At 35.8% G+C, this 27,916-nt stretch overlaps 2 protein-coding genes across 3 annotated transcripts; both read left to right on the forward strand.

Annotated features, from left to right (window-relative positions):
* Window positions 1-682: 682 nt before the first annotated feature.
* LOC146145800 (kelch-like protein 5) lies at window positions 683-14,847 on the forward strand. Of its 2 annotated transcripts, XM_083390282.1 has the most exons (12): window positions 683-1,049; window positions 2,402-2,566; window positions 3,043-3,239; window positions 3,831-3,887; window positions 4,100-4,255; window positions 5,564-5,741; window positions 6,756-6,767; window positions 7,698-7,922; window positions 9,854-10,016; window positions 11,485-11,697; window positions 12,200-12,312; window positions 13,080-14,847. In XM_083390282.1, exons 1-12 carry the CDS (start codon window positions 944-946, stop codon window positions 13,199-13,201), a joined length of 1,707 nt encoding a protein of 568 aa, XP_083246408.1. In that variant the 5' UTR covers window positions 683-943; the 3' UTR covers window positions 13,202-14,847. The 2 variants fall into 2 exon arrangements, with proteins under 2 accessions (XP_083246408.1, XP_083246409.1); XM_083390283.1 differs by lacking the exon at window positions 6,756-6,767.
* Window positions 14,848-19,206: 4,359 nt separating this feature from the next.
* Window positions 19,207-27,600, forward strand: LOC146145801 (FAD-dependent oxidoreductase domain-containing protein 2-like). Its single transcript, XM_083389712.1, has 9 exons — window positions 19,207-19,414; window positions 19,963-20,126; window positions 20,226-20,439; window positions 20,592-20,852; window positions 21,157-21,261; window positions 21,877-22,059; window positions 23,046-23,227; window positions 23,932-24,373; window positions 26,206-27,600. Exons 1-9 carry the CDS (start codon window positions 19,225-19,227, stop codon window positions 26,394-26,396), a joined length of 1,932 nt encoding a protein of 643 aa, XP_083245838.1. The 5' UTR covers window positions 19,207-19,224; the 3' UTR covers window positions 26,397-27,600.
* The last annotated feature ends 316 nt before the right edge of the window (window positions 27,601-27,916 follow it).

Consider the following 27,916-nt stretch of genomic DNA (forward strand, 5'->3'; position numbering starts at 1 on the left):
TGCTGACTGCTAACTTGGAAGTTTTGGTGTTGGTATGGGATCCTACCACTATTTTTTACAGTAACAAAATTAAAATTGCAAAAAATAAACAAAGATAACGAAAATAAAAATACAAGGCTCACACAAGTGCTAGCTCACAAGTCACATCCTAACCCAAATAAAGTTAACGACAAAAACTCCTTGACACAAATGAGGTAGGATTCTAGACCAGCGCCTTATAATAAAACAAACAAAAACACATTTATTTACATTTTGGTACCAATAAGAATTCACCAGAACAAAATGCATCATATATGAATGTGTTAGTTGAACTAAACGAGAAATAAACATGATATATTGATTTTAAGAGTTTGCTCTAATTTTCAAATGCCGTCGATTGTCAATCTGTCAACAACATATTAAATATTCAAAAGGTTTATTCAGCATGTGACGTTTGTCGCATTTTGCAAATAAACAGCCTTCAAACCCAGTATATTCCACTTAAAAACGTCCTATTTATTTAGCAAGTCACTACCGGTATCCTACGAAGTAATAAACTTCAGGATCCTTTGAAATTGAAGAAGCCTTATGGCTATTGTGTACTGTTGTTATCACGGGTCACATGATTATGACGTAGTTTGATGGATGTGCAAAAGTGGTCTAACAAAACGCTTGGTGGAAATAACCGTCTTAGTCACTTTTCCTACTGCAATCCCTCAATTTCGCAGCAATATCCCCCGAGGTAGGGGGCCTTTTCACAATTTTTTTCAAAACCAACTTTATTTTATTTGCTCATTGGTCACGCATTATTGTCAAAGGCGTTAAACAGCTGGCCCGCAGACATAAAGGAAGGGGTCAAACAAAAAAACGATCGCGTTGATTTCCGGTGCGGGATACACTCAAACTGGTTTACATTGCCGAGCCTTTTAACTGTTTTCTAGTCGGTAATGATCACGTAAGCACCATGGAGCCAGCTGATGCTTTCATCTGCATAGATCATGCCAAAACTATGATGAAAAACATCCAGGAACACCTTAACGACGAACGGCTGTGCGATGTAGTCATACTAGGTGAGTTGATTTGATTTTTTTACGCGAGAAACTTTTATTTTTAGCTATTAATACATACATAAAATAAGTTTATAAAGTTAAATTTTTAGTTTTAGGTCAAGCATAGATTGCAATTCCTAAGAAATTCCTTGTCTTGTTGAACATTATAGTCTTAACTATAGGATGATAGTAAAAGTACATAATTATTTATACACGCATTGTGGTATGTCATTTTCAATCACAATTTATTTTTGCTTGGTTATCAAGTAAAATAAAAGGGATGCCTTTTAGCTTTTAGAGCTATTGAAATGTAAATTAAAAGGTTTATATTTTAAACTGTTTTTAAAGTAAAAAACAAGATACCTATGCCCATTATGACAAAATCTGGTCTCCAAAAATATTAGCCAGAACAATTTGTGCAAATAATAAACTTACTAACAATAGGTCAGCGGTCACAGCATTTAACTTCACAGGACTAACTGAAGAATTTGGGCCTAAAATGCTTGTCACCAGAAGGCTGGCAAAATTGCGACGGTCTGCCTATGTGCCAACAACCGAACATCTGTTTATTTGATTTTCAATCAGAATTTACTAGCACTTTATATGAGGGTATAAGGAATAGCTTTTAGTTTTAATAGACATTGAAGTTCTCCGAAACTGTTTATTTTAAACTATTTTTAAAGCAGAAAAACAAAATACACTGCACACAGCATGTTCTATTAGGTTTTTGCGATGTTTTTAGAATGGGAACTAGAGTGGCTTAGACTACCTTGATTAAAATTAAAAGACTATGTTGTTTATATTGTCAAAATGTATTTAAAGTTTGTTACAAAATGAATTTACACATGCACTTTTATTTATGTTTAAACTCAATTGATTACCTTTTTGGCCAAAGCAAACTTTTATGTGGGGCAAGTTTAATTTTTAGCTCTATCTTGTTTTTGTTTTTTAAATGGAAACGAAATGCATATTGTTTACATTAGGTCAGTGTTTCCCAAACTTTGTGTGCCGCAGCACAGTAGTGTGCCTCTAGAAGTTTTTAAGTGTGCCGCCAAACTTTTTTAATTTTGGAAAATACAGATAGGCATACACACAAGCATTTTAGACTTAAATACCCACTATTAATTCAAAATTATGAATTTTGAGACATTTACGTGTAGTTTGTCGTGTGTTAACGCGATGGTAAAATGACTCTATTGTTATTCAGTTAAAAGTGTGTCGCGAATTAGTTAAAAATATTTTAGTATGTCATGAGCCAAAAAAAGTTTGGGAACCACATATTTTTTTTTAAGTTAGTGGACTTAGCTTTCTGTATCAATTATGATATGTAGCAGTACTTAGGTTGGTAATATTTTAATATTTTTGTTTTAAAGTCGGAAACAAAAGAATCCCAGCCCATCGCCTTGTCCTGTCTTCTGTTTCCGAGTATTTTCGAGCGATGTTCAATAGCAATGTTGTGGAGGCAACTCAGGAAGAGATCACTATGACTGATATCGACCAAGAGGCTCTTACTGACCTAATAGGCTACATTTATACCGGTAACTACCAGCAACCAAATTGTTCCTGTTCAGTTTTCTATTCTAGCATAATGTTACATTCTCTGTTTTAGTTTGCCCTTAACAAGTTGATAAATACAAGTCTGATTTTTAGTTGGAAGCAACCTGTTGGTTTTGGTCAAACTCATGACATAAATACACATTTTTCATTTATTGTCATATCAAGCTGGATTAAGGAAAGCTAATGCCTTTCAATAATAAAACAAATCCAAGCTAGAATTTTACCATCTATATATATATATATATAATAACCAAAATTGATGATTTTTAGTGTCTTTTCAAACCATATATTACATTTAATTGTAAATTGGGCACCACCATGAGCTATCAAAGACAATAATGCTTTTTATTTCACACAATTCTCAATAGTCCTTTAATTTATTCCATTGTAAAAAATATCCTTTTTTATCTTAATGTCAGATAATAAACTAACAGTAAAAATACCAAAATTTATTTAGGAAAACTAGAAATCCGAGAAGACAATGTAGAGAGAATGGTGGCGACTGCAAACATGCTGCGTTTAGTCGATGTAGTCGAAGCAGGTTGCTCATTTTTGATGAAGCAACTTCACCCTTCCAACTGTCTTGGCATCCGTTCTTTTGCCGATATGCAATGTTGCAATTCGTTGCTAAAAGCTGCTCATGCATACACCATGGTAAAAACTAATCTTTGTTAACATATTGTCTGTTGGTTTGTGTAGTTTATACCAGTGTTGTGCCTTAGTCAGGTTGTTTTAAAACTTAGCAAGTCATGTCCCAGTCCAAGTCATCAGTTGCCTAAGTTAAGTCCCAGTCGAGTCGTTATTAAAGCCAACTTCAAGTCATGTCATCAACAAAAGTAAAACGTGGAACTTTTAAAATTGGTAAACTTGTCTGAATATAATCAGCTCAACAAAAAAAAAAACATGCAGCAAGCTAATTCTTTTCTATGAAAAAATTGAAATAGATAAATATTTTTTTTGAATTGTTAAATGAAAACACTTAATTTCTACCCAAGTCATTTGACTCAAGGATGTAACCCCAAGTTTCTGCTAAATTTATGAATAAGCAATTGTTCTAACACTAACCTATAATACACATAAACCACAAGCCATCTTGTAACTTATCAATGAAGCTGCAAATTTGAAACTGGAGACCCTAAAAACCCATTCGGAAAACAGCTTTGGATTCCTTGAGACCCATTTTGAGAACTGCTGTTCTAATATTTATATAAAATATAATGTTTCTAAAAAAATATTTTTTCACAGGATCACTTCACTGATGTGACACGCAACAATGAGTTTCTCATGCTGCCATTGGATCGGGTGAGGCAGATAGATAGATATATTTGAATTTATTTCGGAACACTGGTGCATACATCATAACAATGCAAAAAATGGAAATAAAAAATAAGCGCTTGTGTTTTTTTCTTTTCTGAAATACTTTATTATTACACAGATTTAACAGATTAGCTAATTTTACTGTTTTAATTGCCTGTGGTTTGTTTTAAATTCAATTTTTTTTGTTTATACTATAGGTGTGTGAGTTGCTGTGTAGCGACGATGTCAATGTTCCAAATGAGTTGACCATGTTTGAAGCCCTGCTCATGTGGGTCAAGCATTCTGAAGCAGAGAGAAAAGTCAACATGCCGCGCCTCTTGTCGCACATTCGACTTACCTACATTGACAAGGAGGTATGACTGTGTTAAGTCACTCTACCTAATTTAATTAATTAAATTAATTTTTAGGCCTGAATTTCACGCCTGTCTTCTTTGGGTCATAGGGTTAACTTAAGAGTAAACTTTTTTAATTTGTGTTTTACTAATTTGGAAGAAAATATGTCTTTCTAACTTTTGAAATATATCAAATAATCTTCTAAGAACCAACAACACACAATTTACTGTATGTCTGTATCATATGATTTTATAAAATTATCGGCTACAGTTGTATTCACTATGTAAATAGTAACTTATCATTACCAAGGAAAACATTAAGTGAGCATATAATTATGACATCTATAGTTCAACAATTTATATATCAACTTGCTTATCAATAACAAGCCTTACCTTATGCAAATATGCACTTCCTCTTGGCAAGCATTTGACCTGCTACCCATTTTATTGATCTTAGGGCATTTTATAGTTATTGGGAAATGATGTATGTGCTACCACCAACCTGGGTACTGTTGTTTCTTTATAACTGAGGAACTAGTTACTTTCATGATGAAATATCAAAAATCATTTATTGCATTATTGTGAAACAAACACAGCAGGTTGTTTGTGGTTACTCAGTCTTGGAAACTGCTATTTGTGGTGTAGACTGTAGAAAAATATCAAAAGTCTAAAAAATGGCCTGCAAGTCAAATGTATTTCACCACTAATAAAAACAACTGCTGATTCTTTTCTGATTTAATTACTGAATGAAGTGTAAATAACAATTTTATAGTCTATCTGTTGTTAACAAAAACTACTTTCCCTCATTACCCATAAACCTAGGGAATTCACAGTCATCCCTATAAACAAGTATAAAAGAAACCCTTTCACTAATAAGTCAAAAAGATGGAGATCATTTGCTTTTAACAAGTCTTAAGAACAACATTTTAAGTAGCAATTAAAAACTAATTAGTGCTGGCCTTGTTAGTCCCAACAGTACCCATACTTTTATTTCACATCATTAAAAATTGAAGAGGCATTTAGGCAAAATGAAAGAAACTGGTTAAATGACAGATGTAAAATAAATTTGAATTGCAATTTTTACCATTTTACTGGTTTCATTTCCCGCTTTGGTGTGGACGTTTGGGCAGTTTGACCAGTGCGGTTAGGGCACCGCTGTTTTATTCCCACAGATTTAGGACTTATTCTGATTTAGATGTCATTACGCCTACTGGGTTTTAGTCCTATTTTGGTCTTATTCCAATCTGTATGTTGTTCTGTCGTTGATTTAGTTCTTATGGCTGAAGTCCATTGAGAAACACTGCGTTAAAGTAAATGTTTTTTTTTCAGTTTGTGGCGGAAAGTGTGCATCTTAATCCACTGGTGTTTGAAAACCTGGCTTGTGAGCATCAAGTGGTAGATGCCATGGTGCACCACATGCTCCCAGAGAAACACCCTTGCACACAGCCACCCAGGAAATCAACCACTGGGCACTTGTATGCTATTGGAGGCATGGATACGTCAAAAGGTATACTGTGTTTTTTTTAAGGTCTTCTTAGCAGACAATATTAATTTTTAGACTTAAATTGGAGCTTTCCAAACTTGAAGACACTCAACAAGTTTTAGGGTTCTTAAAAAGGCGAACATTAAATTTAGGCCAAGTTGGATTTATATAAACTGTACAATTTTTTATCAATACATGAAAATGTTAGAATTATTGCAAACACGCATTTAAAACTGAGTTTCACCTAATTTTAAATTTTTTTCCAAAAGAAGACAACAATAAATACTTGAACTTCATCTATAAATTGCCGCTGAAAGTTTTATTTAAATAAAAGGGAAAAATGATTAAAAAGCTTGCTTAAGCATGTGATCATCAAACTTTTGTATGCAAACCCAATATTGGTAACTATTTTTTTAAACTAACATAGTATTACTATTAATTGACATCGATTTTTTAGTTAATATACTTCAGCTAATAATTAAATTAATCTTAGTTATTTTGGAATATTCATTGACTAACCAAGTTTGTTAGTTGTGATTAAAACTAAACCGAAATAATGACTGAATGGCATAAAACCTAGAATCATAATGTCTGGAGGTTGAGGTTAGACATGGAATGAAAATCAAAGCCAATACAATAATACAAAGTATGTTTTTGAACCCTTTTTGAATTTTTTTATTTTTTAAATATTTATACTGCTAAAGCAAACTACAGATAGCAGTATATATACTTTAAAGCAGTGCTTTTTTTTCACCATAAAAATGCTACCTACTTCTACATGGGTTTTGATATTCATACATTGTATGTAAACTGTGCGAATAACTTCCATTCACTGTAATTTGATAACTCCTGTCATCCTGGCTTGGATAAATTCCAAATACACGCTAGTATTTTTAAATTGCTTCAAAAGGTTTGTGTACTGTTCTACACTTCTGATCAAAATTTCCAGCGGCCACAGTTTGCTTTTATTTTACCTAACCACCTTTTCGTATTTCTTTCTTCTCTTCCTTCATTTATTGAATTGCAATCTTCACACAGTTGGATTCACTTGTAAGTATGAATGTTGTTACGGTGCCTTGCTTTTATTCCCTTCATGTTTTCTGCACTTCACTTTTTATATGTTTTAAAGGCTTGCCGAACGTCGCCCTATTTGTAACTCGTGTTTCCTATTTTTATTTTTTTTATAATTCTTTTGCAGCCAGTTAGGCATTTGGGTTCAGTTGTGTGGTTCTGTGTATGTAATGTTGTAAATATAACTCCATACAAGATATTGTAAGAAAATACATCGATTATAAGATATTGTAAGAAATTTAAATATTTCAGTGTAATTTGCTGTTTAACGTGAAATATAGACACATTTCACCTAACATTTAAAAAAATTAAATCAATCTGTTATGCTCCATCCAAAACAGACTAACAAACTTATCACGGGCAAAGGATTGTGAAATATCGCGAATGTTTTTGAACTATTTGCTGCTTGCACTGTACAGCTATGCATGTGTGTTTCTCAGCGCTTAAATCGACGATATTTATGTGAACAATGGTTCAAGGTCGCCATAATGGCGCAGTGTAAATACCACAGGCCGTACAAAAGCAATACTAGCGTTTTTAAATAAATATTTATTCATCTCGTCCATTTGCCTTGATAAAAGATAGGTGAATTAAGTCATATACCAAAATCCTTAGTCTATTATTTTTTATTTTCTATGTATGTTATTCATTTTCAAAAATAGTGAGTTTTTGTTTAACCGAAAATAAGTTGAAGTTTTCCTGTTGTCAAAAAGTTTTTTATTTTTCATTTTACGAACCTGAAAGGGGAATAGAAATTTTCTAGTCGCCTAAAAAATGTTTATTATTTATTTTACGAACCGAAACGGGAAATCGATTTGTGGTTACATTTTATATCGACTCCGAAGCCGAAATCACCTGGGGCAGGTCACAGAAACGTCAATAACCTCTAAATGCGTTTCGTCCAATCAGGTGCCACCAGCATCGAGCGATACGACGCGCGGACCAATCAGTGGTCGCAGATTGCTCACATGACCGGGCGTCGACTGCAGTTCGGTGTTGCTGTGTTGGACGACAAGCTCTACGTGGTTGGAGGTCGCGACGGCCTAAAGACAGTCAACACTGTTGAATGTTTTAACTCTCGCACCAAGACGTGGAGTGTTATGCCGCCCGTGGGCACTCACAGGCACGGGTTGGGTGAGTTTCAATCGCTTTTTGTGTATGCTCCCCACTTACACTTTCTAGCTCAGTTGGTAGCCCGAAACGGTCGAGGTCGTGGGTTCGAATCTCACCGCAAGCCCAAACTTTTTATTGTGATTTACCAGGCGCGTAAATCTTTAATTGAACAACTATTTTTTTGTACACAGGGTGGGCCAAAAGTAGGCTTACAGTTATTAAACTTTTTTTAGGTAGCATTGAATGGCCACCACGCTCACCTGACTTGACACCAATGGATTTGTTTTTTTGGGGTGTTGTAAAGAACAAGGTTTATGAGAAGAACCCTAAAACAATAAATTTACTTTTAGGACCCAAACCCTACTTATAATATACTCGTGAAGGACGACAATGACTTCAAATGGAAGCAAATATAAATATTCGTTTGGACTTTCCTGCCGTAGTCAAAGGCAGTCATTAACATTATTTCGCCACGAAATAAGGCATTATCAGTCTCTAGAAAAAACACAAAAAAACGATGCAAACACTTTACAGTTTACACTTGGTTTCAAAATGGCAGTTGTTTAAAATAGTAGACATTTGGGAGATTATTTTTTTATTACTATTACAATGTTAACAAAATGTTGTTCGATTAATTGATGTTACTGCAGGCCCTGTAAAGGATAAAAAAATACCCCCCCACCCCCTCCCCAAACAAAAAATAAGTTAAATGAATAATAAAAATAACGAAGATAAGATATTCTGGAATCGTTATTTTATATTTGAAACCTAATATTCCAGAATCTCTTGGGATTTTACTTGAACATCCCACATACATTTCCTACCTCAGTTCGTAGCTGGAACATTCGAGGTCGTGGGTTCGAACCTCACCGCAAACTTAAGCTTTCTACCCAGATTTGCCTGCGCGAAATTTCTTGATTGAACAGCTATCGAGACGGTCCCGGTATAACCGAGCTCGTGAGTTCGAACCTCACCGCAGGCTATAGTTGTTTTTCTGACCTGGCCATTTTTGCACGAAATCTTCAGTTTAAAACTGATTTCGGTAATCCCCTTGGAAGGCTCCTGGTGTACTATAATATGTGTGTCGTCGTTGGCCAGTATGACTTACACTTCCTAGCTTAGTTGCTGGTACTACTCGAGTCTTTTAAGTAACCTTACGACAACTCTATCCTGTTCCGACTCGCAGTAGGTTAACACAACAAACCCGGTTCTCACTGTAACAATAACGTCCCTTATCCAAATATTTATTTCCAATACAATTTCCACGCCTTTTAAAATTCGTAGCCGTAGAGCGTTTGTCAAACCAATTGTTTAGTCAAATTCCAGGGCGTTTTAACGTCGTGTGCAAATCCTATGCGTCTAAAATCCAGGGCTGTGGAGTCGAAGTTGGAGACGATTTGTTTTGCAGGAGGTGGACTTAAGACCATGTATAACTGCCCGAGTCCCTAGTCCGACGTTTGCATTACCACATTTCGTAACTGATAAGGCCCCAAACTGTAAATTTGTAATAGCAAATAGTGGAATGTTTTCCAACCATGTATTGTTGGTGTGTTATATGAAACAACAGACTGTTGAGTCGAAACTGGACTCCGGTCTCGACGAAATCGCACATTTAGCCTTTATTGGTCGAAGTCGGACATGGGACCCGTACTCGGGGGTTATTGATACCCGACTGCGCAGCCCTGCTAAGAATCACCTGTATATATAACACCCTGAATTTCTTAATATCCGCTTTTATTAGTAAATGGATGAAATACAAGATACGGGGACTCATGGCTTGAAACCGCACATTTAAAGTCGAGCTCAGGACTGGTCGGACTCGGGTGCATTTTTTTAGTCGGTCTCAGTGTCGGACCCGTTTTTTTAACCGACTGCGCAGTCGCTAGATCCCTCTATTCGGCGCCTTTAATTCTATATTACAGTAGAAAACACCAACCGTTTATTTCTCGCAGCCGTTGCTGTTTTAAACGGGCCGATGTACGCGGTTGGTGGTCACGATGGTTGGAGCTACCTGAACACTGTGGAGAGATGGGATCCACAGGCCAGGGCGTGGAACTACGTGGCTCCTATGTCTGTGTCGAGAAGCACGGTCGGCGTGGCCGTTCTCATGGACAAGTGAGTGAACGGTTGTTTTAACCTTTTTTATAGAAGCGTATCACTGGGTTCAAAACCTGGTTTCAAAATTAATATTTTACTTATATAAATTAGGGGCCTAAAATCGATGTAAAACGACAACTGACTGATTTTAATAACTTTAAGAGGCCTTACAATAGCATGAACCCTTACAATAGCATGAACCCTTACAATAGCATGAACCCTTACAATAGCATGAACCCTTACAATAGCATGAAGTCAAGACTATAATATCTTAGTAAAAAGTGCGCGTTTGTCCCACCGGTTACTCGTAAACGCCAACACACTCTGCCCAGGGTCCGCGTCTCATGAGACAGTGAGTTTAAACGGTAGTTATAACCTTTTCTAGGAGCCTATCACTTAGTGGCCTTTTTCTGTCTTTTTCCTACATTAAACGATCACCCGATCCGGTAGAAATAGTGCATTTTTAAGCAAAAAGGCCTACGACAATTAGTGCATCCAAAGGATCAAAAAGTCCGACTTCTCACACGAATAACTTTGAGGTCTCGGACAATGCACTAATTTGACTTAACATTGTGCTTCAAAAGATTAAGTTTAATAATACTTGACCTACCTAAACCCAAACGCTAACCAGCACCCTAACCCAAATAATGTGCATTGAATTAATAATTACATAAACGCTTTAGGCTCCAATACCCCAATTTGTGACGTAACATCCTATGGTACCATAGACGAGAAACTATCTTATGCCCACCCGAGTTAGGGCTTTTTCACCAGCATTCAAATAATTATTACATTAACGCGCATTATTTGAGTTCGGGTTAGCGTTTGGGTTAGGGTGGGTCAAGTGTTATTAATGCTATCTCACACTTTTTGTAATCTTTTGTGAATGTTCAGCGAATATTTTCAATTTATCTACGCCGGGAGTTTACCTAAAGGTCCAAATTAGTGCATTTCCAGGACCTCAAGGTCTAAAAGTCTAGACTTTTCTGCCATTGGATGCCCTAATTGTCGTAGACCTTTTTGCTTAGAAATGCACTTATTTCTAACGGTTCGGAAGAAACGATAATCAAGTTCATTAAGAACATCCCAAAGAGTTATTCGAAACGTTCAAAATGATACCCACTTCTGTATGGGCTTTGATGTTCTTATTACGTCTCACACAACTTCCAACCAAAGTTGATTAAGTTCGACAAAAAGTTTATATCAGACTCTTTCTGAAAAACGTTTGGTGACCCCTTCTTTATATCTAGAGTTCTCAACTTTTTTGGGCCGCGTACCGTTAGTCGGCTTTCTACAGTCGTTGCATACCCGTCTGGTTTCAAATCCAAATATTTTAATTTATTTACTTATATCAATCATATCTAATTTAATTTTCTAATTTAAAAAGCTAAAATAAATCTAGTTGTCCAAGTCTGCCTGCAACCCCCTTTTTGCTTTTGTTACGATACTTCTTCCACCCTAAACCTCTATATCTTGATATTTCCAGGCTGTATGCCGTCGGGGGTAGGGACGGAAGTTCGTGCCTTCGCTCAGTTGAATGCTTTGACCCTCACACAAATAAGTGGACCAACTGCGCCCCAATGACCAAGCGAAGGGGTGGGGTGGGTGTGGGGGTGTGCAAGGAGCGCCTGTATGCCATCGGGGGCCATGACGCCCCTGCCAGCAACCAGATATCGAAGCTCTCCGAAACCGTCGAGAGGTAGGTTTAGGTTTTAGCGTTTTAAAGACACTTTTGAAATGTTTTTTTAAGGTGTTTTTAAATTTCTATGTAAACTCGTAAGAAGTTTGTATTGTATGTTCTTAAAATATGAAATCTTGTTATTTTGTTTTTTTTAAGAAATTTCGCAACGTTTTTAGTATTTTTATTTAAGTAGACTTAGTTTTGTGTAAAAAATATAAAAAAGGTAAAAATTGTAAAAAAAAAGTTCTTAGAAGTTAACTTAAGGGAACCGATGTCCGACGTGCTTACTTCGATATTGTTTTCTTAAACCATTCTTGAAGTTGCTAATAAACAAAAGTAAAAAAATAGAATCGGGCCCATAAAATTGATATTTTAGCTGCAGTAAAATTTGTCTTTTTCATTTAAAACATCGGACTTTTACGCCAAGGAAATCGTGTCAACTTTAATTCGACTATTTTAGCAATGCCGTCGTACTCGTACAGTTTAAGCCGTAAGTTTGAGTTCGCTTGTTTTCCGGCAGATACGACCCCAAGATCGACCAATGGATGACCGTGGCCCCCATGAGTGTTCCCAGGGACGCTGTAGGGGTTTGCGTGCTTGGAAGCCGACTCTACGCTTGCGGCGGATACGACGGTTTGTTTGTTTTTATTTTTCTGGGTTCTTAAGGGTCGCTGCAGCAATGTAGGAACGACTTAAGTCAAGCACATAGGCCACTGTTTTCAGATGACTTTATTAGTTCTGGAGCAATAATGGTTGGAGGTTGCAATAACGCGTACAAATAATATCATAGTCCATACAGAACGTAGGTAGCATATTAAACGTTTTGAATATATCGTACACTGAAAGCCATCGCAGAATTATACGTAAGCCGTAGTCGTTGGTCAAAAAGCAGCTTCGAAGGGCTAGATCTCAGCTATTAACACACATATGTGTGAATGTTTTTTTGGATATATCTTTATTTATGTTCACTCAAATGGTGAAAAATAAATAAAGAGATACACGGAACGTTCAAAAGGCTACCTTCGTTTGTATGGGCTTTGGTATTCTTACTACGACTGTAATAGGTCTTTAAGCAAAGTTACTTGACTTTGCCTAAGTCGTTTGGATCATTGACCCCGAAAGCCATCTCAGAATTACAGAATCTGTCGATTAATGATCCAAGAAACGCAGCTACACAGACTCAAGAGGGGAGCTAGTCGAGAAACAACTATACGCCATGCTTACTATGTATTCTGTTAGTACAAGCAACTTCAAAATTTCACATATATAGCTAATATTTTCAGTAGAAATTATTTTTCAGTTGAAATTATATTTATTATTTGGGCCACTCTCTTTCTACTGAAGATAATCAACAGATCCGTGTTTAGTGTTCCTAAATATAGCTAATATGTTTTTAACAGGGCAATCCTACCTATCCACGTGCGAGTCATACGACCCACAGACCAACGAATGGAGCAGTGTTTCACCTCTGATCACTGGGCGAGCTGGAACTGTCCTCGTCCACATTCGAAACCTCGATTGAGTCATCCTTGCGGCGTGTACGCTCAATTTGTAAATCCGCTTGGTGGCACCAAGAGTAAGCGACGAGCGCGAAAGTTAACCCTTGCATTGTAGCTTGTTTACAGTGCTTTTGAGGTGTGATTTTGGACTTTTGCGTGATGTTAAATGTAACGCACCTCTATTAAGTCATCCCACTGCATTCTTTTTGTCTAGTCATTTGCCATCACCATTCACCATATAAGCTGTATTGTGTTTTCACTTCGCGTAATCGCAATATTTCAGAAAGGCCTTCAGTTGGACGTGGTATGAATATTAAAGCCCATATAGAAGTGGGAGGCGTTTTGAACGCTTGAAAAATGCTTTTATTTATTCACAACATCATGTTTGGTTAAAAAAACGTTAAAAATGCTACCTATACTTATCTATGGGCTTTGAATTCTTTCTGCTTTTCACTTCATTGATTTTAATCGTGGCCATTTCACCATGCCTTGTTAGACGTGGTTTAACTAGACAAAAAGGAATGTGGTCTGCTATGCCTTTTAAAACAATTAAAATTGTTATTATAGTCTACTCGAAACTGCGTTGACATTAATTTTATCTTAGTCATTCCCATTTCAATTCACGCGGTTCCCAAAATTTGTTAAATCTGAATAAAGTTGGCAGAATATATGCGATTTGCGGATCTTCGTGGCTATTTTTCGCAACTGTTGCTCTGAAAAATATGATTTTTTTCTATGATTATGTGCTGCATTGCATCAATCATAATGATGACATCCCAACCGCAGCTATTTTTACCGAGTGGAGTTTTGCCCTTCTACTGCTAACTTTACACCCGTTTTGCGTCTGTCAGATTTTCGTTCAAGTAACATGCACATTGCGGCCAGGACACTTTTCATTAACTCCTTTGCTTTAGCTAAAGATTTGCCTCGAAGTAAAGTATTTTGTTGTCTTTGAATTGACACGCGTCTTAAAAATATTTGAAATATCCTGTTTTTCCAAAAATCTTTGAACAGTCTTTGAAATTATTTTGTGTGCAGCTTTGGTTAAGTGTTTATAATGTGTCGCTAGAAAACCAATTTTCCAACCATTTGGTATTTCATTGATAAAACCATACTCGAAACGCGTCGAGCGATCCAATTTTAGGTCTCTAAAAAGCTAAAAAAATATCTTAAAAAAGTCTTTAAATTTCTTTTGTTTTTTTTTATGCTGAAAATTGTGTGACAACCCTGTGGACATCCTAATGCTAAACCGACCAAACGCTGCCTAGCAGGATTTGTTCTTCAAAAAGTTAAAACGAGTCTTTGTGTGTTAGCAAGAAAAGGTTACCCATTTAAAGTGTTGAACGCCTACGCTGTAACTGACTATCCTCTGCCTTACAAAATACCACCCTAATATAATGCGTGCCCGTTTTTGAGAACTTGTGATTTTATCTGATTATTCCTTTCTGTTCTTTTCGCTTGTAATGCTGTTGTTGAGTTTTCATCCCTTTCTATAACGATATTGTACTTACCATTGCGAAGTGGCGAAGTGTTTTTACACTGTGTTGATAGCGATTGCTTTGTCGGACGTATCATAGTATTGACGTTACTAGTACCAATGACTTATGGTTTGTTAACCAAAAAACGTTTTTTATTTTGTAAAACACGGAAATACATCGAATGGATTAGATTTGAGGGTAATGTTTAGTTGCTTACAAAAGGGGACCTTAAGTTTTCCTTACATAACTTTCTTTGTTTTAATAATAATAATTACGGAAAGACCGTTATCATAAAATTAGATCAGGTTTTAATTCCAGCTTTATTCGGTATCAATATAAGCCTAGTATAAGGCATCTTATACTTAACGTTCAGCTATACCACTTTTAAAGTATTCCGATAATATCGGAGCCAATACCCGATGTTAAGTTATAGTGTCGGTGTTCGTCTGATACTAGGGTAGTATCGGTGGCAGTCTGATTCAGAATGAATTTGTGCATATTTTTGTTATCCAACCTAATTTGCCTTCCAAACAAAATCTGGTTTGCCTTAGTGGTAAAAGGGACGATTGTTAGGCTATAAATCAGGGGTCGGCAACCTACGGCCCGCCGATGTAATTCATCCGGCCCGCAGCCTCTTTGACAAATTAGACAACACGAGGCTATTTCACATACTTTTTAACTATTTCAACCACGTAAGTGCGAAAAATTTTCGAATCATTATTCTGCGTCCGGTTTGTTTACGTTTTGATGCTGTTTTTTCACCTGATTAGCGCTTTCTTATGTTACGCCTTAGAAAGCTGTCCGTCACGGAAAACGTATTCAAAATGTTCGAGACATATTTTTAACATTTTTCTATTTTCGGCTATGTAATAAAAACTTGCAAAGAAATGCCGGTATATAAAAAAAAAATCGCGCTCGCTTCACTTGCCAGGTGCGCCATGACTTAAAAATGTTAACAAACACGGTAAACATTTTGTGCGGCCCGCAGAAACCTTTCTGAGTTTAGTTGTGGCCCGCGACTAGAAAGAGGTTGCCGGACCCCTGCTATAAATGATTTCTGTAACAAAATGGCTAAATTATGCCTACCGGGTGGATTGATAATATTTTATAGTTGTGTTTTTTTAGTAAAAAAATCCTTATAGTGGTTATATTTAAATATTATTTGAAATGTAAAGGCAGTTGTCAGGCAAATTATATTTTGCCTTTACATAAATAGTTTCACATTTATTACATTCATTTTGTTGTCATTTACTCGCCAAGCCACATGTTTAGTAGCCTTATGCCAATGTAATTGGTGCGTTTTGGGCGATTTCACATAGGCCTAGTTTCCTCGTTTTAATTCTCGCAATGACAGCTGCATGGGCACGTCTTTTTCCAGCATAAATATTGTGTGCAGCAACTGGCGTAAGGCTATTAGGATGCAACCACTTCCTGTGTTTCCGATGTATGGTTGGCAGAAGAGCCATACGCTTTCAGGTCCAGATTATAAGATTTTGCCTTTACGTTTTAGTCGCTATGCCTTTGTAGCAACAGTTTGCTTTTGAATAACGTTGTAGTGACAGGTAATGCCGCTGTATGTATTTAACTCTTTTTAGTTGAGGGGGCCAAATATGTGATTTCTAAAAAAATTGTTCTATATTTATTTTATCTATAATTCTGAAAAAAACTCATTGGGCTGTTCGGTGTAACTTATACAGCAGCTTGGCAGTTTGATATTCACGTTATAATGCTACAATTGTGGCATTTGCCTTTTCAGACCGTTTGTAGTTTATTCTTTGTCTGAATTTCAATGGCTTTTCGCTACAGTTGGATAATGAATGAGTGACATTTAATTAGAAAATGCTTTATTTGTAACAGCAATTCAGAAAGGCAAATTTGAGTCGTTATATTTATTTAGTTTGTTTTGATTTTTTTCAAGCTGATTTTAATATTTATAGAAGTCGCCATTAAATTTTAAAATTAACGGATATTAGTTATAAAAGTTAACATAAAATGCAATAAAAACATATTATACTGCGACCACAACCAAAAACGGATGGATGTATCAAATAATTTTGCATCCCTAAAAGGGTTTTTGTTTGCAAAAGAGCAAATGGCATAAATGAAACTCAATGAGGTTGGGTACTAATGGCTTGCGAACCAGATGTAGCTCGTTTAATTGCGGAATCTGGTTTACGCATTTCTAAGCACGATTGTACGAATTAAATTTTCCAATAACGTACCAACCGGCAATTTAGTAAAGAGTGCATGAGCTGCAATCGTGGTATCAAAATGTCGTTATTTTGGCCGCCTTTACATTGTTTTCCAAGATATTTTTTAAAATCCTATCAAGATTAACCTACGATCTCGTTTAACAGGTAAATTCAGACATTTGAATGTTATTTAAGATGTAAATGCACACAACCATTACATTAGGTTTTAAAATTATTACATGACTCCTCCAGAAATGAAAACGTGTTCTTTCATGCTTTCTTATTTAACAAGATTACGCCCCACTATATATAAATAAAGGTTATTGAGTAAATGGCGCGAAAGGTGTATTATTTTAAAATTAATATCTCGTGGTCTGTCATATCATGGACGGCTTTAATTGAAATTAGTCAGATGGCTAAGCTATTTTGTATGGGGCGCTACAATTTCACTGCACGCACGACATTTAGTTTGGCGTTGGGCCATCTTGCCAGAGGCATTGTGCTGTCGCGATAGTTTCGATCAATGCGGAAATAATCTGTAGCATAACATGGCGTGGGACGCTGCTGTTCAAATGCAATCTGCTGTTCAATTAGTGGAAAAGATTGTGACTCAGTTATTCAAATTACTGACAGTTTCCATACCATGATCTGATTGAGTTAGTATTTGTCAGGAAGAATTAGGTGTTACAAATGTAATCATTGATCGTAGAATCCTACCACAATGTACAGTATTTTTTTTTAATGGGTTAAGCATATTACTATTAAATAATTGACGCAAAAACGGCGTTCACACCAGCTGTGCGTTTGGCGATGCGGCGACGAAGTGTTTTTGTCTTGCAAACACAGCGGGATAGGAAATGGATCACCTTGTACTGAACAAAGGCTTTGCCAAAGTCAAAAGGGCACGAAAAGTAACGGCTCATAAGGCAAAATGCTGTTATCCACAGAATGTAAATGATGCATAATGTTTGTGTTATATTTTTCTTGTTCTGCATTACCTTTGCTACATATGAACCTAGTTCTTTTCATTCACTGTTTTGTTAAATTTGTTTTTGTACTTATTCAATAAAACAAACAAAGCTTTTGCACATTTTCATGTTTGATAAGCCAGAAACAGCATAAACATTGGCTAATAATACAGAACAAAAAATATAATGAGGTAACAGAACACCATGAGTACACACAATTAACAAGTACAAAAAAAGCATATAGAAATACAATACACTATACATTGCACAAAAATGTTTGATACAGGATAGAAAAGAGAAAATACAAAGAGGTAACAAAACACCAGGAGTATATGAAATTGAAAACAACTAGACTGTACAAAAGTGCACATAAGCATACAAAAAGTGCAGGGCAATTGAAGCATAAGCTTTTTCTTCAGGCAACTTTCTAAGGCTTGATGCCACGAATTGTCCAAAGTGAACTCCTCATTTTGTTGCCCTGTATTTGTTGCTCGGATTTCCCCTCTGATTTCTCCCATGGTTGTATATGTTAAGTTGAATTGATTGAAACCAAACAAATATAAAAATACCATCTTGTGGTGTAGCTTCATCTTGTGTGAAATCAATAATTGGACTGGAGGTTTGGGGAAAGTTGCCAACACTCAGTCCTATGAGAAACCACAGTTGTTAACAGAGCACATTTAAAAAATTTCTATTAATTTTAAAAATCACTCACACTTGACGCCTCAAATGCTCTTGCAAAAATTTAAGAGCCTCATAGTGCTCCCACACTGGTAGATTTGCAGCAGCAGCACCACTTTTTTGTGCATTTTTATTCTTCCTCTTTTCTTTAGCAAAGCGGTCTCTCAAACTCTTAAAAGTTTATCTAAACAAAAGTCTACAACACAACACCAAAATAATTAAATCAAACCAACATTATTGCACCTTTCATCGTGTCTTTCATTCTTTTTGCGACACTTTTTCAAAAAAAATATTAGGGAAAGACAAACTGTACCCTTACCATAAATAAATATTACATAAACCTTCTATCCTCAAGCAAACTAACTTAAAACTACGAAATTGTCAGGTTCTGCACACAGCTCTTAAGTCTGCAAGTAGTGCGGCTGACGGAAAAGTTAAATCTGATTTAACTTTGCCGTCAGCCGTTTCAAGCGAAAAAATCATGCCGTCACGGCATGACGCCGTCTGGTGTGAATACCCCGTCGCTTGCCGTCGAACGCAAAAACGCGCCACTTGCCGCCAACCGCGTCTGGTGTGAATCTTGCTTAACCCAAATATTGTGTGTTTATTTAATTGTTTAAACGCTGTGGTAGTATTCTAGACCAGCGGCTAATCATTAATTAATATCAACTTTAAAATTTGTTTTCATTTACAGGAAGTAGTTCAAGCAATTACACTTGCGAATAAAATGAAAGCAATTGTAGTTATAGGTTTAATTTGCTCAGTTGCAATTTGTACATCTGCTGAATATGACCCACTTACAAATCAAGAAACACCTAATTTTCACCAATATTGTGTAATTGGAGCTGGTCCAGGCGGTCTTCAATCTGCCTATTATCTTGAACATTCACAAAGAGATTACATTGTTTATGAGAAAGGTACTATATGGCTATAAATAAATATATTAGGCAAACATATTTTACCCTAAATATAAACTTAAGTTTTTTACTAGTATCCTAACACATTTTTATGATCGAGTAATCATTTTTGTGTAAGTTTTTACACACACATGTGTGTATATCTATGCTTTAAAGCAGTGATTCTCAACCTTTTATGGCTTACGGCTCCCCTCAAAAATAATCAAAAGATTTTTCGGCACGCAACTCAAATTTTCGTTGAATATTTTAATAAAATGTCACTACAAATAAAACTAGAACAACACAATCAACCTAAAACATGTAGGAAAAAGTCATTTGACATAATGGTCTCTAGTCGTACACGAATAGTTGTATCAAGAAGCTTACCAATTGAGGAAAAATTAGATTCTCAAAAATTCTCAAATACCTATAGGCACCCTTGAGCATTAGAAATGGGGGACCAGGGCTCTGCTGCACCCCGGTTGAGAAACCCTGATTTAAAGGATAACTTGGTTATGTTTTTAATAAGGTATTCAATGTTATATAAACTGTAACTTGTTACATTTTAGGACATGGTGCGGGGACTTTTTACAACAAGTTTCCCATTCACAGAATGTTGATTAGTATTAACAAAAGGCACACTGGTAAAACAAATAAGGAGTTTAATATGAGACATGACTGGAATAGTCTTCTCAGCCACGATGAATCTTTGGAAATGACAAAGTATTCAAAGGTAAAATCACTGAAAACTAAAGCGCAGCAAACTTCATGTTATTTATCACATTTATGTTAACACTAGTGCTTAAATTTAATGTGGGTTGTGTTATTGCAGGAATTTTTCCCTCCAGCTGATGTTCTTGTTAAATATCTTAACGATTATAAGAACAAACTCAACATTAAGGTACAAGTAAATACAACCATTTCTAATCTTCTTAAAAGAGAAGACCAGATGTTTCAGATGAATGATCAAAATGGAAAAACCTACACTTGTCAATATATTATAATGGCCACTGGAATAGCGCAGCCATGGTCTCCCAAATTTGAAGGTTAGCATTTTTTATATGCTTCGTTTTGTTCTTAAATAAATACCAATGTTTTTTTGTTTTTTTTTGTTAATAACTTTTTTCACAGGAATTGAGTTTACAGACATAACTACAAGACAAAAAGTATTTTTTTCGCTTTGAAACTTCGTTTACAGGAATGGAGCTTACGGACAGCTACAGTGACCTTTCACTTGATACTGAGAATTTCGAGGGCCAGCAAGTCCTTATTTTGGGCAATGGTAACTCCGCTCATGAAACCGCTCAACATATCATGGGCAGCACAGCTTTTATCCATATGTTGACAAGGTCCAGGGTTAAGCTAGCCTGGTCAACACATTATGTTGGGGATTTGAGGGCTGTCAACAATGGACTACTTGACACATACCAACTCAAATCCCTGGACGGAGTGTTTGAAGGTATTGCGATGTTATTAGTTATTTTTGAACTATTGATAAACTGAATACACAATACTAAAATTTTAAAACCTGTAGAATAACTTGATATTTGTGTTCACTTGGTACCTTCATGCTTTTTATAACATATATAAAAACACTTTTATTCTTTGCAGCATTCCATATGTTCTGTGTGTAAGCCTTGGAAATTGTGAAAAATCATATGTTTTTACCATGTTTTTTTGTTAATACTTAGGTTTTCAAAACACAGTTGAACATTTCAATATATTTTCAGGTAAAACAGTTGAACATTTCAATATATTTTCAGGTGACGTGGCTGATTTAGTAATTAAAAGGAGTCCGCTTGATAATCGGCTTTATATTCAAGAAGGAAATGAAACGTCAACTATTCCAGGAGGAAATGTTCTTGATGGTAAAAATAGCCTGTCCAGTTTATATGTAGATCAGTTGTATTAAAAACGATGTGAAACTTTGTTTGTTTTGTAGTAAATACTTTATAGATTTAAGGTAAAATATGTCCAAAAAGTTTAACTCAAATTCATAGTATCAGTAGAACAAGACTGCCTTGAAGCTTATGTGTCATTAAAAGTCTTCAAAAACAGGTTATAAGTATACCAGTGTAATTTTTAAATCAATATATCAGTCTTATCTTTGTCTACATGGGTACAAAACTTTTAAATTGACATTTTTATAAAACACATAAGAACAAAGTTTATTAAAAACTAGCTATGTAAGTTTAATTCTCACTTCTTTGAAACATTTTTTCAGCTGGTTTCGGGGAACACTACAGTTTGAACTGTATTTGTCTAATTCTAAATAGTGTAATCTGGTGGCAATATTTTCTGCTTTGACCTGATAAAGCACGGTTGTGCGAAAGCTTGTCAAAATTTCGATACAATTTGTCTTTATATGGTGTCACCTGATTACCCTACATTTTAAAAAGGGGTCACATTACTTTCGGGGTAGCACTACATTTTTAAAGGGACATATATTATAAACCGCTCTTTTAAAAACTTAAAACGTACAGATTCAGAAAATGATGGAGCCAGAGAGGGGTATGATCGCATTATCAGGTGCCTTGGATTTGAATTTGACCACTCCATTTTCCATCCGTCGATCAAACTTCATGCAACCGGCATAGGGTCCAAGAAGTACCCGAAAATTAACTTCATCTATGAATCTACGGAAGTGAAAAATCTCTTTTTCTCAGGTTGGATGACTGACATGTGTTTTGTTAACGAATGACAGTCCATCCATAGATAGATATAACCTAGTCAGTGTTTTTGAATTTTTGTTAAAGTACAAAAGTGTTTAATTCAAACATTTCGAAAAATAAACGTATGACCTCTTGTATATATTTACTATACGTTTGGCTAGTACACACAATTGTATAGGTGACCGCGTTTTTCTGCAAAACCCGACTTAAGTAACATTAACATCTCAAAGCTCTGTAAATTCTGATTTTCGTTTTAATCAAAGTCCAATGCGAAACAGCCTTTTACCCATTTGTATTTAAACTGGGACGGAGCAAGCAAGGTTTCCGTTTTCAAAGGCTTATTCAGGTTTTGAAAACTTATTAGGTTTGGTCCTGAGCAATACCTCTAAAATGTGAGGAGCGTTTAAAGAAATACGATGACACGGCGCATAATGATTACATTTAATTTCGTGCCATTTGTCTTATATTGTGTTCAGTATGGAAAACGGGTCGCCAATACCCGCTTTTATGCCTGGGTCGCCGCAAAAAAGGCTTAGAGACATTGATTTAGGAAATATTCGTCTTCAAACGAGTGCACTATGCATGCATCTGTAAAGTAGCTTGATGATAGTTATCAAGATGAGGTCGATTTACTCGCTTTTTTGGCTTTGATCCAAACAAATTTGAAAGTACGCTGACCAAGGAAAAGCTTAAAACATTTGCTGATGGATGTGCCAAAAACCACAGAACTAAAGACAAAAGAATTGCTTCTCTTCAAGGCACCAGGCATCTGAGAGATTCATTATCGAACAATACTACAGATCCGTGCATAGTGTAGATTGGTGTTTTTCTTATTAAAACCAATCCACGAATTTGTGTCTAACGTCAGATTGAATGCTATACCGCAATGGACACCAATATACTTAGATGCACTATGGTACACTACTTGCAAAGTGTACGTTTGTGTTTTTTCTAACATAGATTTTCCATCATACTTCCAGGCACCAACACTCACTCACTGGACCACAAGAAATCGGCCGGTGGTTTTATCCACGGCTACCGCTACACCGGCCGGGCGCTGCATCACCTGCTAGAGTGGAGGAACCACCGCGTCCAGTGGCCCTCGGTACACTTCCGCAACCTCCAGGATCTAACCCCTTACATTCACAAGCGAGTAAACGAGGTTCGAAGAACAATTTGTTTCTTTTAATTAATTATTTTGGGGGGTTATTGGAAAATAAGGCTAGCAAAAATATTTTTTTTTGTAATTTTTTTTCGCCTCAAATTCACAAGCAGTGAAACCCTCAGTACATTTTAGAAATCTCCAAGATCTTACCTCTTACATTCACAAGAGAGTGAACGGGGTTCGAAGAACAATTTTATCCACCTTAAATATTTGGTGGTCATGGGAAAATTGTTAATTTTTTTTACAATTTTTTTTTTTAAATACTTTTTGTCTTCTTACATTTACAAGCAATAAAACCCTCAGTACATTTTGGAAACCTCCAAGATCTAACCCCTTTCATTCATAAGCTAGTCAACGAGGCTCGAAGAACATTTTGTTTTTCCTAATTATTTTTTGGGGTCATGGGGAATAAGGTTAAAAAATATTTTTTACAGTTTTTTTTGCCTAACATAAACTAGCAATAAAAATAAGAGTTTTCGATAAACACTTTTCTTGGTAATGGTTTGTTTAAATGCGAGTTCAGTTTCTACTTTTTTCACGCTGCTTACAATTACAGGAAAGGCAAAGAGATTTGAAGATTTCAGACTTTAAAAACACAAGCAACAGCGGAAAAGTTTAGCAAAGCTATAGTAATTATCAGACACTTTTTAAATGACTTGGTACATTCCTATCTTTTCATTAAAACATACTTTTCATTGCAGGCGGCAGGCCTTTACCAGATGTTCAGCGTTTTGTGCGACGTCGTCATTTTCAATAAGGACAAGACCGAGGCTACCTACCTAGAAGCGGTTCCCTGCGCTCTGGCGAGCAAAACAGCGGCCGTCACCGGTCATAAGGTCCCCGGTTCGATCCTCTTCGTCGCAATGGAGTACGGCAAAAACTTTTCCGGGCCGGCTAAGGACGTGTTCGGCAACGACCGCGTCACCAGCGAAGCCAAGTTTGCCTGGCGGAGCAATTTCCTACACCCTAATCTCTACTTTTACGAGAAGGTCTTTACGCCGGCCGAGTTCGTTCAGAAACCGAACAAGTGGATTCTGCCGGTTCCTGATAAGATGCACGCGATTGTAGAAGACTTCACCACTAAGTTCGACGGCGCCGACACGCACATCATGCACACCCGACGCTTCATCGAAATGGCAACAGGTATACTGTCTGCGGACTTGGACAACTAGATTTATTTTAGCTTTTTAAAATTAGAATTAGATAATTTTTGTTTTCTTAAATTAGATTAGAATTAGATAATTTCGGTTTTTATTAATTTAATCTTCTGTTTTTATTAATTTAATTTTCTGTTTTTATTAATTTAATTTTCTGTTTTTATTAATTTAATTTTATGTTTTTATTAATTTAATTTTATGTTTTTATTAATTTAATTTTATGTTTTTGTTAATTTAATTTTATGTTTTTATTATTTAATTTTATGTTTTTATCAATTTAATTTAATCGCAATTTTAGTCGTTCCGAACTTCCGACCAAAGGGTATTAATTTAAATTCTTTGTTTGGACTGAGTGACTAAAAATGCCTTTGGACAAAGTATCATTTTTGGTAAAATCCTAATTAGATTAGAACTAGAATTAAAGCACACAAGCAATTTACAAACTAGATAAGAATTAGAATTAGCCGCATTTTCTCTAGTTCGTTGAATTAGAAAACTAGAATTATCTAGTTGTCCGAGTCTGACTGACTGTAACCAAAAGTACGGCCCGTGGGCCAGATTCGGCCCGCCGTTCTTTTTTTGAAAATGTGAACACATGCTTATTGTTCAATGAAACATACACACATATGTGTGTTGCCAACTGTGATCTATCCCTTCTGAAGCTGCTTTTTGATCAACGATTACAGTTTACGTATCATTAGTACACCGAAAGGCATCCATACTCACCGAATCTGTCGATCAATGATGGAAGGTCCCTGTATGACCTGAGGTCGTGAGTTCGAACCTCACTGCAGGCTAGTCGTTCCAAGCCTGTCTTGCTGCATCATTGATCGACAGATTCGGTGAGTCTGTGATGGCTTTCGGTGCAGAGTACACATGCTTATTACATTGAACAGAAACATTTCTTGGAGTATAAATTTCTAAGATCAACAATGATTTTATTTTATGTTTTAGTCTCCTCTGCTACCTTTAACATGTAGTATTTTAAAAACAAAAATATTGAAAACTTTCCGTTTCCTTCCAACTGTGATGCGTTCGTAAAGATTATGTAACTTATTCAAGGTGGCCCCCAAAAAGGATAATAATCCTTCTGGCCAGCGGAAAGTTTTCCAAATAATACCGAAACTAGGTTGTTAAAACTTTGTTAACCAAAATGTTTGTTAGATGCAAGCTAAATTATAATAAAATTTTAAAGTAAAACTACAATTTCACGAAGTTAGAATAAACTTTGACTAATATGGGTTTTATCTGTGCTTTGTTTTGTAAGATTTAAGCCAAATAAGGCAAAGCCGAATCCAAAATTATATAGGCTATCCGCCAGTGATCCTACCTCTTATAAAGAACGTTTGGTGACCACTGCTCTATACCATTTCCTCTTAACCTTTTTATTGTAAGAGGGCACTTTTGATTCCCTTACAAATGTTCACGAACACCATTATTTTTTATCTGAAAATTTAGTTTATTGTACAAATAAAACCTAATGTGTTTTATACAGTAGCGTAAAATTTAACTAATTCAAGAAAAACTGATGGTAAGGAAAGGTTTCGAACCTTTCGAACAAATCTATCACAATCACAAACTTATTTTTAATGGTGGCATTTATCAATCATTGCTTAAATTTTATGAAACTTTCACGGACACCCCGAAAATGCCTTTGCAAAATAAAGACCGTTACTATATATTTACATAACAGTTTTCCCATACCGGATTTTAAATGCATTGCTGCGTATTTCAGATAATTGAGGAGCTTTATTGGCTACCACGGTTTCTCCACCTTTATTCAATTTATTTCTATTCGCATTTTATCCGTGTCCACAGGGAAAGACCTCCGCTTCTTCTACGCATCGCAGTGCTTGGGATTAGCGCTTACCAGTACTTCTCTTCCGTACGGCTGTCAGCACAGGTCCAACGACACTTCGTCGGCCCCCATATTTCTCAACAGCCAACTGCGCAAAACCCTCTCGGAAATGTCCCCCCACTTACTCCCCTTTCTGGCACTTAAGCAATGACGTCATCAAACCCAACGTACAAGGGTCTGATTTGTTCTTTTGAATGGCTTTTTCGCAGATGTTTATCATGGATTTGAGTTTCCGGGAGTGTTTTGATAATGCTATTTTCTTGGTAATTTGAAACTGATGAAACGCCGGGACCCCAGAATGATACACTTGGAGACCTGGGCCATTTGAAGTTTATAAATTAGATGATAAGCATTTTTTATAGGAACGCGAATATAGAAGATTTTAGTACACCAAGATTGTCACGTCTTAGTTATTTATCTGCGTGACTGCAAGTTTGTTTCCAATAGGAAATCTCAAATTAAGATCGTAACACACAAGCTATCATAGATTAGATTGAAATTTAGCAGCATATTGCTCTAATTAATCGAAATTGAAAAACGTGGATTCTCTAGTAGTTCAAATCTTCATGAAATTACCTGAGAGGCTTTGCTGTGTGTGCCTTACCGAAGACATGAGCGTTGTTAGAAGCACAAACATTGTACAGTCAAAACTAAATGTGTATTTACACAAAGTTAATACATTTAAAATACTGTATTTAGCATATTTCTATAAGTAAATGAAAAGTTGCAATAAGAGTCAATCTGGCAGTTATCGATGCTACAAACCTTTCTATGTTTGAAAAAAAAACATTGGTCAGTGTTTTTTACCGTTTGAAAACACGACCAATGGTTTTGGAAATGCAAAAAGACAAAATGCCACAAGGGATGTTCCCTTAGTTTCAAAAACATTTTTGTTCGTACCTGCTTAAACTGCCTTTTCGTAATTTATGCGCGTTTTAACGGAAACTGTATCAGATTTTATGTGTAGGGTTTTTGATTTTTATTGTTTTTTGACTCGTTAGAAGTGCAATATTGGGAGCTTAAGTTTAATTATTTTCAAAAATAAATTGAATTATATACCTCCGAATTCGTCGAAATGTACCAATGCAATTTTCACTTACGCTTGACTGATATTCTTAAGAAATAGTTTTACATCTTTAAAGTGACTGTATATGTGTTTTATCTTCTATAAAAGGAACGGTTTAAAAGACATCCGTGTTTATTAACTTTTGACCAACTAACCAAATGTATTTCCCGCAATGAGATTTAAATTCAAAGGTACAATGTCACTTTTGTTTGCTTTTTTTAGTTATCAGTTCTCTTATGGACAAAATACATTGTGAAAATAAACTTTAGCGACATAACAATAAACTGTAATCCGGTGAGAGGTCGCGTTTTCTTCAATTTATGTTAAAAATGATAAGCTGGCACTTTTCGAATTGATAAGTCTTAAAATCCTTCCTTTGAGTAACTCATTTCGAAAACTTTTTATTGGCAGTTATAGCTGCCTGTAAAGTTCTAATCTAACTGGTCTCAACCTTTTTGGTTTATATGTTTGCGACGTGTTTCGCTATTTTGGTTTCCAGATTACTACTGGTTATGCTAAACGTGCTTATTTTAGATATACACTTTGGCGGTTAATAAATTAAAACGATATTACTTTACTTAAATAGATATATTGCGGTATATTTA

This window comes from Ascidiella aspersa, chromosome 5, assembly GCF_963924565.1.
Source record: "Ascidiella aspersa chromosome 5, kaAscAspe10.2, whole genome shotgun sequence".
NCBI classification, from domain to species: domain Eukaryota; kingdom Metazoa; phylum Chordata; class Ascidiacea; order Phlebobranchia; family Ascidiidae; genus Ascidiella; species Ascidiella aspersa.

Bases quoted from the DNA above. Each gene is read 5' to 3' on its own strand.
- LOC146145800 (XM_083390282.1), top strand. From the start codon at position 944: ATGGAGCCAGCTGATGCTTTCATCTGCATAGATCATGCCAAAACTATG. The intron at 1,050-2,401 runs GTGAGTTGATTT...TTTGTTTTAAAG, and splicing joins GTGCGATGTAGTCATACTAG to TCGGAAACAAAAGAATCCCA. The intron at 4,256-5,563 runs GTATGACTGTGT...TTTTTTTTTCAG, and splicing joins TTACCTACATTGACAAGGAG to TTTGTGGCGGAAAGTGTGCA.
- LOC146145801 (XM_083389712.1), top strand. From the start codon at position 19,225: ATGAAAGCAATTGTAGTTATAGGTTTAATTTGCTCAGTTGCAATTTGT. The intron at 20,853-21,156 runs GTATTGCGATGT...ATATATTTTCAG, and splicing joins CCTGGACGGAGTGTTTGAAG to GTGACGTGGCTGATTTAGTA. The intron at 22,060-23,045 runs GTTGGATGACTG...TCATACTTCCAG, and splicing joins GAAAAATCTCTTTTTCTCAG to GCACCAACACTCACTCACTG.